A 16,886-nucleotide genomic window follows, 5' to 3' on the forward strand; every position below is an offset into this window, starting at 1 on the left:
AGGAGGGATTTTGGAATGTTCGTATCACTGTAGCCATAATTTGTTCAATTTTATAGATTGAAACTGAGAGCCCATCCACTGGGGAATGGCAACTTTAGAAAATTAAAAGGGCACATTTGTAACTGCCTTCATTGGTGTAAAGTCTGCAGGTATTTTCAAACCACAGACTTTACACCAATTTTCAAAGGGGACATCTACGCTTACCCCACCAGAACTACCCGCACACAACCACGCTGGCTAATATATGCCCATGGATGTTTTTTTTTTTTTTAGGAAAAACTAAGCACATGCTTTTGAAAATGCAAAAGGATGTGAATACATGCAAACCCCTCCCTGAGCCCGCTCCTGGAAATGCCTCTGCTCACTTTGGGAAACGTCCAAGCATACAGGCCCCACATGCTTAACTTTACTCTCATATATGATAGGCAAATCTGTAAAAGCTGGCATCCAACGGTAAAGGCCCGTTTTGCCCGCAGAAATGGTGGTGAAAATGACCCTCCCTATCACCTAATTGGTTCTTGGCTGCAGTTACTGAGCCACCATGACTCAGTTTGAGACACAGTATTTTTGAAGGGCTTCATTGTTGCCTGGGAGTCCATTTGCCAGCCGTTGGAACTGATTTATTTAGTAACATCCTCCAGGAAGCCGTGGAATGTATTTTGGCTGCTTTTAGACTACGGGTTGCAGTTTATTGGGGGGGAGGGGGGGGACATAAAGGGTTCTTATTAACCCTCCGGTTTCAAAACCTTTTCTTTTTTTTTTTTACACACACACATCCCTTTCAAACAAACTTTGCAGACGATCTCAGAATAAGGATATTTCAACAGTTCCAGATATGTCCTACATATTAGAAGAATTTTTCTTTCAAGTTCGCTTACTTGTGATATTTTCCTTCTTCAAATCTGAAAAAGAATAATTATATTAAAAATCATTTAAAAAAATGACATAATAGGTTTTCAACATATTTTGGGGGAGGGTTCTAATTACAGAATTGAATTAAGCTGCAATGCCAATCCAACTTTATGCAAGTAAGAACACAATCATTTATAAATTGTACAGAGAGATTATTGCTTGTGTTTTGCAGTAACTCTTTCTAAAAGTTAACTGTAATGCCATGAGGGGTTTTTTTATGGTAACACCACACCACCATCACCACCCCCACCACCCCACCCTTCCGCTTCACCCACCAGCACCCTTACTAGATGATGTATTTGATTGAACATCCAGAACTGTAAAACAAGTAAAAAAATATCTTCAAACAACCTGAGGCCATGATACTATCCAGAGTACACGTCAGAAAAAAAATTCTGTTTTCAGAGGTTCAGACCGTGAATACATTAAACAAACGTATGATAGATGAATATGAAGATGATAAGTGAATCTTGTTTATGACTGTAAAAATGTAAGCTCTGGTATGTTTCTTGTTTATCTCAATTCAGGTATATATACAACACTCAGGCATAACCTTTGGTAAAACATCTAGCAATCCATCATGAGCTACTAAATGCTAAGCCTTAGCTAATCTGCTCCATTGTTCACACAGTGGAACATTCAGCAAATGGACCACTAGACAAGTTCTAAAAATAAAGTTACCAAAATATGGAATTCTTGTGCAGGCTGGAGGGCTCTGGTGCATGCTGGGAAACCTGTTGCAGTCAGAAAGAGCCGGCAATCGGAAGCCCTCTTTGTAAATCCCTTTGCGAGAATTATCCTCCAACAAAAGCCCTTCATTAAAGCAGTACAAATCTTTCACGGCAAGACAATGCTCCCTAAAACAAAGTAATATAACAGCATAAATCGATCAAAAACTAAACATAAAAAGTAAAGTTGTAAGCTTAAGTCTTTCTGTTTTTCCTTGCCTATTTGTTTAGTTCACGTTAAACTACTACAGCTGATAGTGTAGTGTTTCTGAGCTCTGGTATATTTTGAGAGCTGTAAAATGAAGTAAAGCAATCAAAATAGTGAAATAGTCTGTCAGGGGCCATTTCCAGGAATGGCTGCTCCCCACTTTCTTCAGATTTTAGAAGGATTTCAAGCAGAGATTCGATCTTACATTTGAACTCTTCTCTGATCAGACATAATTTACTTTAGGAAAAATGTTCCTAACTTTAGTTAATGTTACTATCCAAACCTTGAAGCAGTCTATAGTGCTTAAACATCCTGTATCTGAATCCAAGAAAGCATGGGATAAATACAGGGGATCTCTGAGGCAGTGGTGGGAACTATAAAGCTAAATTAGTTGTTATGCGAATGGGCAGACTAGACAGGCCATGCGGTCTTTATCTGCCAACTTGCTTCTATGTTTCTAGGTAATGGTTTGGCATGACACTTTTCATTCTACAGAATGTGCTGACATTGATTTCTTTCACACCTTCTAGTCTTGTAATGTCAACCTGCATACCTGTGAACTCAAAACCATGGCAGTAAGAAGTGTGATAACCATTTCTCTGACTGCTGACGTGAAAAATGCAGTGACAAGGTATTCAGCATACAAGGAACTTATTAGGGAGGGCATTGTAATAGGCATAGCTGCAGGTACACAGTACTTTACCCCATTTTAGAAAATGGCCTGCACTTTTATTCAGGAGAAGCCTTTAGGGGGAAGAAGGGACTGAGTCTGGGCAGGGTTTATACTTACTTACGTTTTGCTTTTAAAAAGTACCGCTATAAATGTTCACAGCAAACTACGTGCACAAAACAGCAGGTGTAATTGTGTGTAGATAGTTTTCTAGGATAATTTTCAAAGCGAACTTACCCGAGTAAGTCTGCTTTGAAAATTGGTGTAACTTACGTGGGCTGTTACAAAATTACCACCCTCCCCCCGAAGCATTTTTTCTTTGACTCTGCTTTTAACTTGGTTCATGAATAATGTCACCTGATCAGTGCAATAAAGTAAAATTATATGTTCTGTAGAAACTTAAAGGCAATTTCACAACCGAAAGGTCAATAAAAGTTACTGCTTCTGCAGATGATATAAAGGGTTAGCGAGACAATGATTACATATTAGAGATGTGCTTCATTTAAACATATCGATTCAGGCTTCGGATTGGATGCTCCGCAGGAAATTTCGGTTTCCCACGTTTTTTGGGGGGTTTTTTTGGCAATTTTCGACAAAGTGCGTTAGTGTGCACTAATGGGCTTTACTGCGCACTAACAACCAGTTAGTGCGCACTATCTCCACATTACACCAAACAAGATAGTGCGCACTAGCTAGATGTTAATGCGCATTAAGGTCCGTTAGTGCATACTAACAGGTTAGTTAGTGCGTCCTAGTAGAACTTACAGAGCACTAAGTATGTGGTAGTGCGCTGTAACTAATGTTTGTACTAAAAAATGCAACTTACAAATTAAAAAGTATCAATTCATGAGGAGTTCGTTAGCTAGAAAAACAGTGCACACTAATTGGTATTACTTGCACTAAGAGATATGCAGTGCGCAGTAACTCCGTTAGTGTGCACTAACACGAAATACGAATTTTGCCGAAATTTCGGCAAAAATCGCTTCATATATCGGCGCTACCGAACTGTGATGAATTAGACAATATCGTTGGCATTGTTTAATTCGTGAAAAATGAATGCACATCCCTACATATTATCGTTATATAGCTGATTGGATTTAAAGTACAGAGGTCCAGTAAGTCCAACCTTCTTATCATTATCTAATAGCTGTCTTCAGTTGGTCTTCTAGAGGAAGGTAACACATGTTAACAAAAGCCACAGTATATCTCTAGTCAATTCTGGTGCCCAGTGAATATAAAGGGGGTCCTTTACAAAAGGTTTTTTCCCCATTTTGTGGCTATGGGAAAAATGCTTACAGGTGAATTTTAAAAGGAGTTACACGTAGCAATTTTCAAAAGCCATTTACGTGCATAAAGTGCACTTATATGGATAAATCCTATGGAGAATTCAATGACATATATTGTAGCAATTTTCCTAATCCCACTTACACATGTAACGTGCATTTACACACGTAAAACCCAATTTTACATGTGTAAATGCTTTTAAAAATCAGGCCCTTAGTAAATAGGGCCCAAAGATTTTTCATGATTGCAAATATGTTGATTGGTACACTGCTGAGTACTTTTGTGTGGTCTAATTATATTTTTAGTTTGCTTTTCTTTTGTGTAGTGCTTATTTCAGTTTGTTTTATTTCCTGTATTGAAATAAACAATTTTAAAAAACCCAGAGCAAAAAACCTGAAATTTGACACACACCCCCCATTACTCCCACTGCCACTCCCAGAGCCTTCCTGAGACCCTCTGATCTCCCACCCCTCTGCCAAAAAGAAGAGCAGCTATGTAAAGATGATAGGGCCTGGACCTACGCAGCTGGCCTGAACCAAGTGAAACTAGGGGCTCCCCAAACACCTTTGATCCCCCTCCCACCCCAAATAAAGAGGCCAGGGACCTCCCTGTCCCCCACCTATCCCTTACATAGAGGTCCTTTCTCCAGGTTAAGAAAAAAAAGGGGGCAGGAGCATCATCAAGCACTCCTGTCCTTGCCACAGCTATTCAAAAATGGCACCGAGCCTTGAGTCAGGCACCAAAGTGATGTCCTCCTACACATCCTTACTCCTGTCCCATAATTTAGAAAAAATTACACAGCAGAAGGCAACAAGCTCCTCACTGCTTGAAAATCTAAACCAAAATCCATGAGGATAGCAGGAGCTTTGGGATGATAACCAGCTAGGACGCGCCAACTGCATATTTCCACATGAGGGAGCAAATCCAAACCTCTCTCACTTTGTTTCCTCATTGAACCTCCCCAGATTAATGGTACATTCCTTTAGGACAGGGGAACCAAAGGTCCCTTACCCCCGCTTGTTTTATTTGCTATTATAAGAATGAGAATGCCCTATGGAAGATCACTCTAGAGACTACTGGCATAGTAAAATTATCCTCAATCATTCCTATGGAGTTGGATTACAAAAGTATTTATGGAGATATTCAAATTGGCTGTGCAGTAACTAAAACATGAATATTTTTTATGTTATGCCCCAGCATGCACTGACATTATAATTGGAGGTTGTACAGTGGAATACCTCTGCACAATTCCAGATGTTGGTGAAATCATGAAAGAAACTGCATATCCCAAAAGGGATAGATTGTGTGCAGTTTGTAATGAGACTGATAACATAGTGCACAATTCAGAGTGGGAACCAGTCTGCATGAAGGGGGTGGGGTAGCACATTTTCCCCCAAGATATTTAGGTTTTCCAAGTCACTTTTCTTTTTTTTTAACAGAGATTGTGATTATTCATATTCATCAAAGTTGGTAAAGAATTTTGGGGCAGATTTTTAAAAAATATGCGAGTGCGTACTTTTTGTTCATGTACCCGGCGCAAACAAGAGTACGCCGGATTTTAATGGATACGCATGTAGCCACGCGTATCTTTTAAAATCCGGAGTCGGCGCGCAAAGGGGTGAGCCCTGTGCGCGCTGCTTGTCCCTCCGAGGCCGCTCCAAAATTGCAGCGCCCTTGGAGGGAACTTTCCTTCTGCCTCCCCCCACCTTCCCCTCCCTTCCCCTACCTAACCCACCCCCCAGCCCTATCTAAACCCTCCCCCCCTACCTTTATTATAAAAGTTACGCCTGCCCGAGGCCCAGGAGCAGTTTTGGAGGCCTCGGCCACGCCCCTAAATGCCCCCAGGTCGGAACCACGCCTGCGGCCCCGCCCCCAGATGACACGACACCGTGACACGCCCCCCCCCCCCAGGAAAGCCCCGGGTCTTACACGCATCCCGGGGCTTGCTTGCGCTGCCGAGCCTATGCAACATAGGCTCGGTGTGTGCAGGGGGTGGAAGGGGCAGCTTTTCGGGGGTTACACGCATGCGTACCCCTTTGAAAATCTGCCCCTTTATGTCTGAAAATTATCCAGTTCCTGAGTTTGGATGAATTGAGCCCTTACATTTATTATCTTTAATTTATTTTGTAAAGAAACAGTCACGATATTACTTTGAAAAAATTTTAAATGGTCACAATCGTATTAATATTCTAAAACACATTAAATAAAGGTTCCATTCAGATGAAGCGTAACATCCCATTTAACTTCATGTTATTTTGTTATGGAAAATAAGAGAGTAATAAATGAGTAAATTCAAGAGAGGAAAAAATGCCAATACAGACAAACAAACAAACAAAAATTGTTTAAAAAGAGTCCTCCGCAGGTGATCAAACCAGTGAGTTTAGGAAAGGATTCAAGCTGACGATATCTATATAATGCGATTTCCGTACAGCAGAAAAATGAAAACGCAACCAATTCTAATAACATTCAGCAAAATAACATGCTATCGTTTTGGGCAAAGGTAAGATCAATAGAAGTGTCAAATGCCTACAAGTGTGTGCAGTTTTGAAATATTGCATCAGTTTGTCAGAGGATTTAATGTCCTGCGACTTGAGAAAAGGCAAAAAAAAATCTGCACACAAAGCCTGCACAAAGCACTGGAGGACTTTAGTTTGAGCAAAAGATGTGTTGTTTCAAAATTGTGTGGGAGCACCCTGACAGAAGCCATTGCTTAATTTTAATTTTTCCATGCTTTATTCAGAACTTAAATCTGACACTAAAGGCTTTGTATGATAACTCAAGAAGTATGCAGACATTAAGCAGACAGCTGTAGCTAACTACCTGCAGACAGAGAGATGTTAGTATATTTGGATAGGAGACTTGCTAGGAGCAATCTAATATCTGAACACAAAATACAGCAACTGCATGCACAATTTTATTTATTTTTTTTTTTTTTACAAAAAACCCCCCAACCATATAAATTAGAAAAGAGGAGGCATCTGCTTTTGTATCAGATATGAACTATATCCTGAGAACTGGAGGAAAGAAACAGAGGAAGAAATTGAAATTTTATGGGTAGATATTTGAAGCAAGAAAAATAATAAAACACAACCACATAGTAGCTGGCTTATGCTACCAGTCCAGAAACCCTACAGGGGAGAATGAACTAAAATGACTTAACCAGACATGGAAAACAACTATGCTGAAAGAAGTATTAACAGTAGTGGATGTTAATTTTCCAGAAACTGACTGGAATAAAGAAACAAGATGGACTATGATACAGAGCTCCTCAAGGACTGCTTCCTCTTGCAGCAGGTAAGGGACACCAGCAGAATAGTGGAGATTTGGGATCTGGTTTTCTCAGAGAGGATTGTGAAGGGTTCAGACATTGTAGGACGTTCACAGACAACTGACCAATGTCACTGTCTGTTAAATTTCACTTCAATTAAGGAAAGGGACAGAACAAGAAAGAGGAAAAACCACAATATCAAATTTCAAAAAGGCCCATCTGTAACTGAATGCATAGCTTGCTGGATAAAATTTGTGGGGATAAAGAATTCATTAGAAAAGAAATCAAAGAGACATGGAAGTAGTCAAAGAAGTTTATAATAATTAAATCCCTGGGAAATGAGCTGTAGGAATAAAAAGATATAATACAGTGGGGTGGGTTTTCAAAAGGTTTAGTCAATTCACTTCAGGGGTTAGCTGGTTAAACCTCTGCTTTTAAAAAAGCATTTCCCCATACTAAGCAGTTAAATTTAACCAGCTATGGCCTAGAGTCATCATTCCAGTATAAACCTAGTGGAATGAGGAGCTGCTGTGAAAAAAGGGGCAAGGGGATGAAAAAAAGGATGGGGGCAATAGTGTGCAGCCAGCTGCATTGTGGTGGTACATTTTTACCTGCCACGGGTGCGGCTGTGCCACACACACTATTGCCCCCATAGCGCCACGGCAAAAGGTGGTGCTATTTCCCCCGCTACTGCCGGCAATAATGTCCAAGACATTATTGCCGGCAGCAGTGCCTCTACCTCATTCACCTTAACCCCACCCAAACTCCTCCCTATCCCTACCCCTCTCCTAATTTACATTTTACCACCACGATATGCCCATTATCGGGGGTGTTAGGGCCCTAACACACACGATAACAGCCCATCACATTTTAGAAAATGACCCTATATATTTGCAAGGTGGAAAAATTTAGCGAGTCAAAACAGGGTGGTTTCAGGAGTGTTCCTGGGACAGGTTTATTACAAAGTGCTTCTGAACCCTCTCCTGGTAGAGATGTGCATTTGTTAGTTTTTGGACGTCCATTTGTTTCATTTGTTTCGCATGTAAATTCATATATAACGAACAGACAAATGTAAGCACAAAACGAATAGCGTGCATGTCTGTCTAAAGTGCATCCAATAGGCATATACCATTCATTGTGCATATATTCGTTCATTCATTAGATATGCGATAGACATCCAAATGAATGACATGAATGGATGCACAAATGCACATCCCTATCTCCTGGAAGCACACCTAACCAGTCTGGTTTTCAGGATATCCATAATGAATATGCATGAGAGACATTTCCATACATTGAAGACCCAGGGGCTGAAACAAGGCAATCCTAAAAACCCGACTGGATAGGTGTGCTTCCAGGAGTGAGTTGAGAAACACTGACTTAGCCAGCCAGAGGTTCATATTAAAAAGGTTTATCCAGCTAATTTCAAGAGTTAGCCAGAAAGTACCCTGTTCTCTTCAACTTTTTCCCCTACAAAAAGAGCTTTGTTTAATATTTTGCTTTCTATTGCATGCTAAAGCGTCTTAGGTTACTGGAAGACTTGTTCGCTATTAAATGCCACATTATGGTGGAATCATCTGTCAAAATGCGTAAGTTTGAAATTACAGCTACAGACAAAATAGATCATGCCTACATTGTATCACACATTTGGAGCCCTGTTGAGACATACAATGTTAACAACATTACCTATATTTTATTATGAATATATATGAAGATCCCGTTATCCTGCAGAGGTTTGGTTCTATATTTCTGCCAATTTTCATTTTTGTTTCTTTATTGTTAATTATTTGATTATATCTTTTATTTTTATATTATTCTTATTTTTATGTACTGTTTGTAAATTCTCAATAAAACTTCTTGAAGTAAAAAAAAAGCAAAAAAAATAAAAGAAATAGCCAGAAAAAAACTTCCTATTTCAATTTCCTCCACCACTGATCAGCTACATTTTTGTGTATACCATCTGTTAAGAAAATAAGACTGGTCAAATTCCGTGAGCGGCTTCTGTGTGTCCAAGGCCCTCTTCTCTGGAACGTGCTACCAAGAGTAATAAAGGATGAATTGTCACTCTTAAAATTCCAGTTGTTCTCACCTATTTCAGCAAGCATTTGATGTTCTTTGAATGTTTTGGGTCACCTTGCGTTGCACTCTTGCAGTGATGGATGATTGTTTTATTGATTTAGGGCACTGCGATTTTTTATTTGTGTTTTATAATGTTTTCATGTCTTTCTCTTAATAGTTATTTGTTTTGTTTATATATAGTATACTGATTTTTATGGTCTTATTGTTTATGTTTTTAAGTTTATTATTTTTATTGTTTTACTATGGATGTTCTCCTGTTACCCGCCTGGTAATGTTGATATGCAGTATAGAAATCTTATAAATAAATATGCAATGCACAGTACGTCAATGATGTACATACTTTATCCATGTATTTCTGTAGGTATTCCCGGAGCAGAGTTAACACAAGGGTGCTCACCTATATACTATTTCAGCATTTCTAAACTTTTCTTTATGCCAGGGACCAGCTGGCTACCTTCCTTAAATTACGTGGACTGATTGCAATGTCCTTGAGTAAGAGGGAGGAGAGAGAGAAATACTCCCTCCCCCACCCAGTGCTTAATTTATCGAGTCAGCCATGCTACTGCTCTGTGTCATTTTAAGAAGTAACTAGCCAGTTTAAGAAAACTGTTTTCTAAAAAAAAAGTCGCTCATATTAAAAAAAACAAAAAAAAAACCCAAGGCCTCTTTCCCCCCTTTCCCTCTCCCAGCCATCCAACAGTACTGTCCTCAGAAAAGAAAAAATATCTCCCTCTTTCTCCCAGCCAGCCACCAGTTCATCTCTGGAAAAAAAACAAAAAACCTCCCTCTCTCTTTTCCTTCCCCTTCCAGTCAGTCATTTAAAAATAAAAATGAATCCCTCCCTCCCCCCTCCAGCGAGTAGTACAATTAGAGGTAGATTTTTAAAAACTACGCCCGCGCGTATTTTGTTCGTGTACCAGGTGCAAACAAAAGTACGACGGATTTTAATAGATATGCACGTAGCTGCGTGCATCCTTTAAAATCTGGGGTCAGCGTGCGCCACCGTGACACGCCCCCGACACACCCTCAGGAAAGCCCCATGACTTACGCGCGTCCCGGGGCTTGCGCGCGCCGCCAAGCCTATTCAACATAGGCTCGGCGCGCGCAGGGGGAGCTTGGGGCAGGTTTTCGGGGGGTACACGCATATCTTACGCATGTACCCCTTTGAAAATCAGCCCCTTAATGTCCCTGCCCCAAGACCTTTTTTTTTCCAGTTGGGGCTGGTCCCAAGACCCGATCTCTAGGAAGGGAGCCACCACAGCTGAATGTTATTGAGCCTGCACGAGACTGAGTCATTTTATCTGTTCCCCTCCCAGAGATTGGGTCTCAGGACTGACTATCTGGGGAGGAAAAAAAAAAGCAGTCCATGGGGCAAAATAGTGAGGGTTTGGAAATGTCTCACCTGGCTGTGGTGCAGAGTTCAGTGCAGGATGTGCGGCTGCAGAACTGCCCCTGCTTCCTTCTCACCCTCTTCTAATGACCATTGCTCCGCATTCTGCTAGGGTCTGGTGCCAGTCCATGGACCAGGGGTTGAGAAACATGATGCTATTTTACAAACGTCAAGAGTACGCAGGTATTTTCCATTTTGCACACACATTTTACCATGGGAAAAGGAAGAGGCGCTCGGGGGGGGGCGTTCTGGGGTGGAGTTCTGAAGGATGCTTGGCAGTAGCTATTTTGTAAGAGAAGAGATGGCGTGAGGGTGGGGGGTGGGGGGGTTGGATGTAAAAAAAAAAAGGAGGGGGAGGAGAAAAGGGTCGAGCACCGGCTCACGGCCATTCAAATAGCCGCTCACTGACGTCACTCTGTTTCCCGACTCTCCGTCCCTATTGGCCAGCTCATTTTTTTTTATATCTATGCCCCCCACCCCCTCTCTTCTCAGCATCAATATCATGCCCTCTCCTAATCCCTTATCCTTCCTCCTTTGCTGGTCCTCCTTTATTCATTGGGGCGGCCCGAGCACTGCCCGAGTTGTGGCCTCGCTTCTCAAAAAGAAACAGCATGCTCGCCTTCTGAATATCTGCTTTTACCACTATTACGAAGTTTTCCCAATATATGCTGTTCAAAAGTCAAATTTATCTTGGGTTAATAGTGTCATAGGTTATTTCATATTATGGTTTTATAGGGTACCCTCATTACTGAATAGATGTTTATTTCCATGTCATTCTCTATTCTTTCACCACTTGTTACCATCCTCTTTCCCAAGTTCCTAACCCTTACAGATCCCTCTGAGCTAAGATATATAGATAGATAGATATATAGAGAGATATAGATATAGATACATAGATATAGATATATAGATATAGATGGCAAACTTTGACCCTGCCTCCTCCCTCGAAATCCAATCAGTCATCAAAAAAATGAACCCTGCCAACCACCCCCTTGACAGCATCACCATACCAACCATCGGGCCGATACAGTAAAAAACGCGGGAGAGCGGACGAGCGCCTGCTCTCCCAGCGTGCACACAGAACTCTCTCCTGTGCGCGCGATACAGTAAATACATTTATTTAAATTAGGCCCGGCGGTAAAAAGAGGCGCTAGGGACACTAGCGTGTCCCTAGCGCCTCTTTTCGGACAGGAGCAGTGGCTGTCAGCGGGTTTGACAGCTGATGCTCAATTTTGCCGGTGTCGGTTCTCGAGCCCGCTGATTGCCATGGGTTTGGAAACCAGACGCCGGCAAAATTGAGCATCCAGTTTTCAACCCGCGAGCCGCGGGCCTATTTGAAATATATATATATATTTTTTACTTTTTTAAACTTTCGGGACCTCCGACTTAATATCGCCATGAGATTAAGTTGGAGGGTGCACAGAAAAGCAGTTTTTACTGCTTTTCTGTGCACTTTCCCGGTACCCGGAGAAATTTGGGTAGGTGCTAAATTCTGAAAGTAAAATGTGCAGCATTTTACTTACTGAATCGCGCGAGAATACCTAATAGGACCTAATAGGACCATCAACATGCATTTGCATGTTGTGGGCGCTATTAGGTTCGGGGGGGGGGTTGGATGCCCATTTTGGACGCGCTATTGCCCCTTACTGAATAAGGGATAAAGCTAGCATGTTGAAAACACGCATCCAAATGCTGGCTAACAGTGCACTCCGTCGGAGTGCACTGTACTGTATTGGCCTGCATCAAAGCTATCGAACCCACCCTAACAAAAACATTCACCGATATTGTCAATCTATCCCTGACTGAAGGTAACTACCCCAAATGTCTCAAATCAGCTGTAATTAAACTAATCCTAAAAAAGAACAACCTTGACCACGACAACCCATCAAACTACCGCCCTATATTGAACCTATCTCTCATAGCCCAAGATCATCGAAAAAATTGTTCACTCCCAACTCACTGACTACCTTGAAAAAAATAACATCCTACGTCCAACTCAATTCGGTTTCAGGAAAAACTTAAGCACAGAAATGCTCCTACTCTCACTGAATGACACAATACTAAGAGGATTTGACAAGGGCCAAAAATACCTACTCATCCTCTTAGACCTATCAGCTGCATTCGATTCTCCTAGAACGGCTGACAGAAATTGGTCTACCTGACATAACCCTACAATGGTTCTCATCCTACCTATCTAACAGAAGCTACCAAGTATCAATGAACAACATCCTATCAAAAAAAATTAACCTCAACACTGGAATTCCCCAAGGATCTGCCCTGTCTGCCACTCTTTTCAACATATACCTACTTCCTATATGCCATCTTCTAAACTATCTCGGAATCATCCACTTCCTCTACGCAGATGACATACAATTACTAATACCTATCCAAAATACATTAGAAGAAACCTACAAAGAAACAGCCACTCTATTAGATTCAATCAAAAAACTACTAACACGTATGGAACTCATAATCAACATCGATAAAACTGAAATAATTCTCATGGATCGAAAACCCAGTCCCTCACCACCACCTCCACTCAAGCTCGGAAATCAGATGCACCCAATTTCCCCAGTCACATACACCAGAAACTTAGGAGTCATAATAGACAATGAAAAATCCTACAGGAACCACATAACAACCAAAATCAAAGAGGAATATCACAAACTATTAACTCTAAGACATCTAAAACCTTTCCTAACCACCTACTACTTCAGAACAGTACTACAACTGCTCTTCTTCTCAACCATCGTCTACTGCAACTCACTACTCCTCGGACTACAATCTTCCAACATCAAACCACTCCAAATCCTACAAATCTTAGCTGCCAGAATCCTTACAGCAGGGGTCGGGAACCTTTTTGGCTGAGAGAGCCATGAACGCCCCATATTTTAAAATGTAATTCCGTGAGAGCCATACAAGACCTACCAAATTAATTTACTACAACCCCCTACTCTCCTGACGCCCCCCAAGACCTGCCAAATTAATTTACTACAACCCCCCACCCTCCTGACCCCCCCAAGACCTGCCAAAAGTCCCTGGTGGTCCAGCGGGGGTCCAGAGCTTGCAGACAAATCTTTAATAAGAAAGAAAAAATCTAACAAAACCCCCCACCCTCCTGACGCCCCCCAAGACCTCCAAAATTAATTTACTACAACCCCCCACCCTCCTGACCCCCCAAGACCTGCCAAAAGTCTGTGGTGGTCCAGCGGGGGTCCAGGAGCGGTCCAGGAGCGATCTCCTGGACTTGGGCTGTCGGCTGGCAATAGTCAAAATGGTGCCGACGGCCCTTTGCCCTCACTATGTCACTGGGGTCGACCAATGGCAGCAGTAGCCCCTGTGACATAGTAAGGGCAAAGGGCCGTCGACGCCATTTTGATTACTGGCAGCCGTTCTCTTGACTTGTCCCCTCCCCTCTTCGCTCATCAGTCCTCCTGCACACTTGGCATCCTTTCACAATCAATAGGCCCCCTTCCTGTTTATCTGTAATCCCTGAGATCAATTCAGGCTGCTTTTTTCTCAGCACTACCAATGCATAAAAAAACTAAAGCCCTTTTCTTACACCATGCTTGGACTTATGCATTTGTGCAGATGATCTCCTTCTGTCTTCTCTGTATAATGTATAATGCAGGTGGTACTGTCCTACAAGTCTTTATGCAATTATATACAAGGACTTCTCTCGCACAGCAGATCTATCATTGGTGACAATGTGCACTACTAAATTTAGGTCCTTTCTAACACCATTCAACAACCTACCCCAGCTGCAATGTACTACTGCCAAGCCATACCAGAGAGATCAAGAGACAACTAGCACACCAGGATATGTCAAGAGTGAGGAACTCACCTGCTAACCAATATTATCTCTAGATATGGAAATTCAAGTTTTTAAACAGTTTTTGTATATTCAGAGAGTTAAACCTGGCTATATTTAATCATGCTTTTGGAAAGCTTGCTTGATTTATGCTACAGTCAGTTCTATTTAATTGTTTTGTCTGCTTGATTTTATATTCTGATAATTATACTTTTGAGGCACAAGTAATAAACACAAATTATGAACTTCATTTGCAAATATGGTAAGTTTGATTCCAGAAACACAAACACATTTGAAGCTGTCATATCTGCATGCCTGGTTCACCCTTTTTTGCTGCAGGAATTGGATTGGACACGATTTCAAATTGATAACACCTGGAACAATCTATTGGTGAGATTCAAGTGGTTTTGCATTTTTAGCTAGATGCTTTGGCATTTGAATAATAAGTAATATAACATAAATGGAATTGGTGTGCTCCTCCTTCCATAAGGGAATTACAAGATGAAGTCAATTAAATGAAATGTTTGTTTTAGATTTTACCATCTTCAGTGGAAAAGATTCTTACTCAAGAGTGAATATGTGGAATATTGTGCCATGGGAGGAATTTTCAATATGTCACCTAACTAGTACTGTATGCACTAACGAGTGAATTTCCAAAACGTTAGTGGCATACAAATTAACATATGCGCATGTAACTAGCCTCTAAATAAGGGGCAGTCTAGGGGCGACCCAGAACAGAGTCAACATTTGCACCCACTTAAGTTGATATTTTAAAAGACATTCGCACAAGTAGATTTCCCAACTTCAAGGTGAATTGTAAAAGTGCTGCGTGTGCAAAAAAATGAAAAACTAGTGTGCATACAACACTTATTCACACTAGAGTGATTTTAAAACGCTCACACATATTCTCGCACGTACCGATGTGTGAATATCTTTGATGGCATAAAAAAGGGGCAGATTTGGGTTGGGTCAGGGCGCTCTGGGCCAGGGCCAACATATAGGCGAGTAAGTGGGAGCCCTGAGAGGAGAGGATCATCTTGCTGGTGGCTGAAAAGAATCAATTAGTACTGCTTGAAGAAATGTTTTAAACTTAAAAGTATTGGAGAAAAGTAAACTATTGAGGTATATTATTTAGTGTGTTTGTGTGTTTTGTTTTAAATAGGTAGTCATAAAAGCAGGCAACAAACAGAGGTTTGTGTGTTTTGTTTTAAATAGGTAGTCAGAAAAGCAGGCAACAAACAGAAGTCTGTGTGTTTGTATTTCCCAACCCTCCCACCCACCCCTAACTCATCCTCTAATTTATAGGCAGGTATCACTGTCACAAAAAAAAGTTTAAAAAAAAAGTCTTTTAACATAAACTCTGAAAATCCCCACACCTTATCAAGAGTTTGATCATTCCCTTGTAGGTCACTACCAGATATATAGTGAATACACTAATACATTTAAAGGACCCTAATTGTATGCATTCCTACTCCCATAGCAACCTAAAACTTAACTAGGAATTGAACAAATTTAAGATGAAGACAGCAGTCCAGCAGCAAGAGGGGGGCTTTCCAATCTTTTGCATCAAGTGTTACATGTATGATTTTTTTTTTATTAACATTTTTATTGAATTTATGCAAAAGTATAACATTGTCATGAACAATCTGATATGAAAAAGTATAACATATTTCCAAAACCATGTATTGTCAGTCATTCAAACAGAGGCTGTATACAATTTTCCTTGATAACCTGTCTCCCCCCCCCCCCCCCCCCCCCCCGATCTCACTATAAAGTTAAATGTTGTTGGTAGGATTCTGAAACCCAATCACGTGGTAATACTAGGCTGATAAACCTTCTAATCACTTCCGTGCCTGCCAGTCCCGAAACGGTTTCCACACCTTCTGGGAAGAAGCCTCATCCCGAGTCCTAAGGAATCTCATTCTTGCATGTAAAAGACTGAGTGTGCTTAACCTGGTGTAGACTTTTTCAATAGACAGAGGTCCGGACACCTTCAGGTCGAGTGCTATGTGACACTTTGCTGTCGATAAAATATAGGTAACCAATTTTCCCTGGGTGATATGGATATCATAGGGTAAATTCAACAAGACTTGCTCGGGTGTGGGAACTATCTCCATCCCTAAGATATCTCTTATAAGTTGAGTAACACTTGCCCAAAATTGTACTAAATAGGGGCATGTCCACCACATGTGATAGAATGTGCCTTCTTCTCCACACCCCTTCCAGTACCGAGCATCATAGGTAGGTTTAAACTTGTGTATCTTTGCAGGTGTACAGTACCATCTTAATCAAATCTTATACTGGTTTTCAGCCAGCTGGGAATAAGGTGTTCCTCTTTTTGTGTGATAAAAAACCTGATCCCAGGATTCTTCTGACAAAGAATGTGCTAAGTCACTCTCCCAGGCCTGCATAAAAGCTGGTTACATGTATGATTTTTTACCTGCCGGTGAGAAATTGTATGTGTGTATCCGATGCAAAGAGCTCCTGTCTTCTAGAGAATGAATCCAATCTCTGGAGGCTAGAATGGCAGACCTGA

General features: G+C 41.2%; 1 protein-coding gene across 2 annotated transcripts in view; it reads right to left on the reverse strand.

Annotated features, from left to right (window-relative positions):
* Positions 1–16,886, reverse strand: part of MUSK (muscle associated receptor tyrosine kinase) — a 235,091-nt gene that overhangs the window by 52,978 nt on the left and 165,227 nt on the right. For both annotated transcript variants that reach the window (XM_029614825.1, XM_029614815.1), the window contains exons 10-11: positions 1,594–1,769; positions 879–902 (exon numbers count right to left, since the gene is read on the reverse strand). In XM_029614825.1, the coding sequence (XP_029470685.1) occupies positions 879–902; positions 1,594–1,769 (200 nt within the window). The remainder of the gene's footprint in view (positions 1–878; positions 903–1,593; positions 1,770–16,886) is intronic.

The sequence above is a fragment of the Rhinatrema bivittatum genome, chromosome 1, assembly GCF_901001135.1.
Source record: "Rhinatrema bivittatum chromosome 1, aRhiBiv1.1, whole genome shotgun sequence".
Lineage (NCBI taxonomy): Eukaryota > Metazoa > Chordata > Amphibia > Gymnophiona > Rhinatrematidae > Rhinatrema > Rhinatrema bivittatum.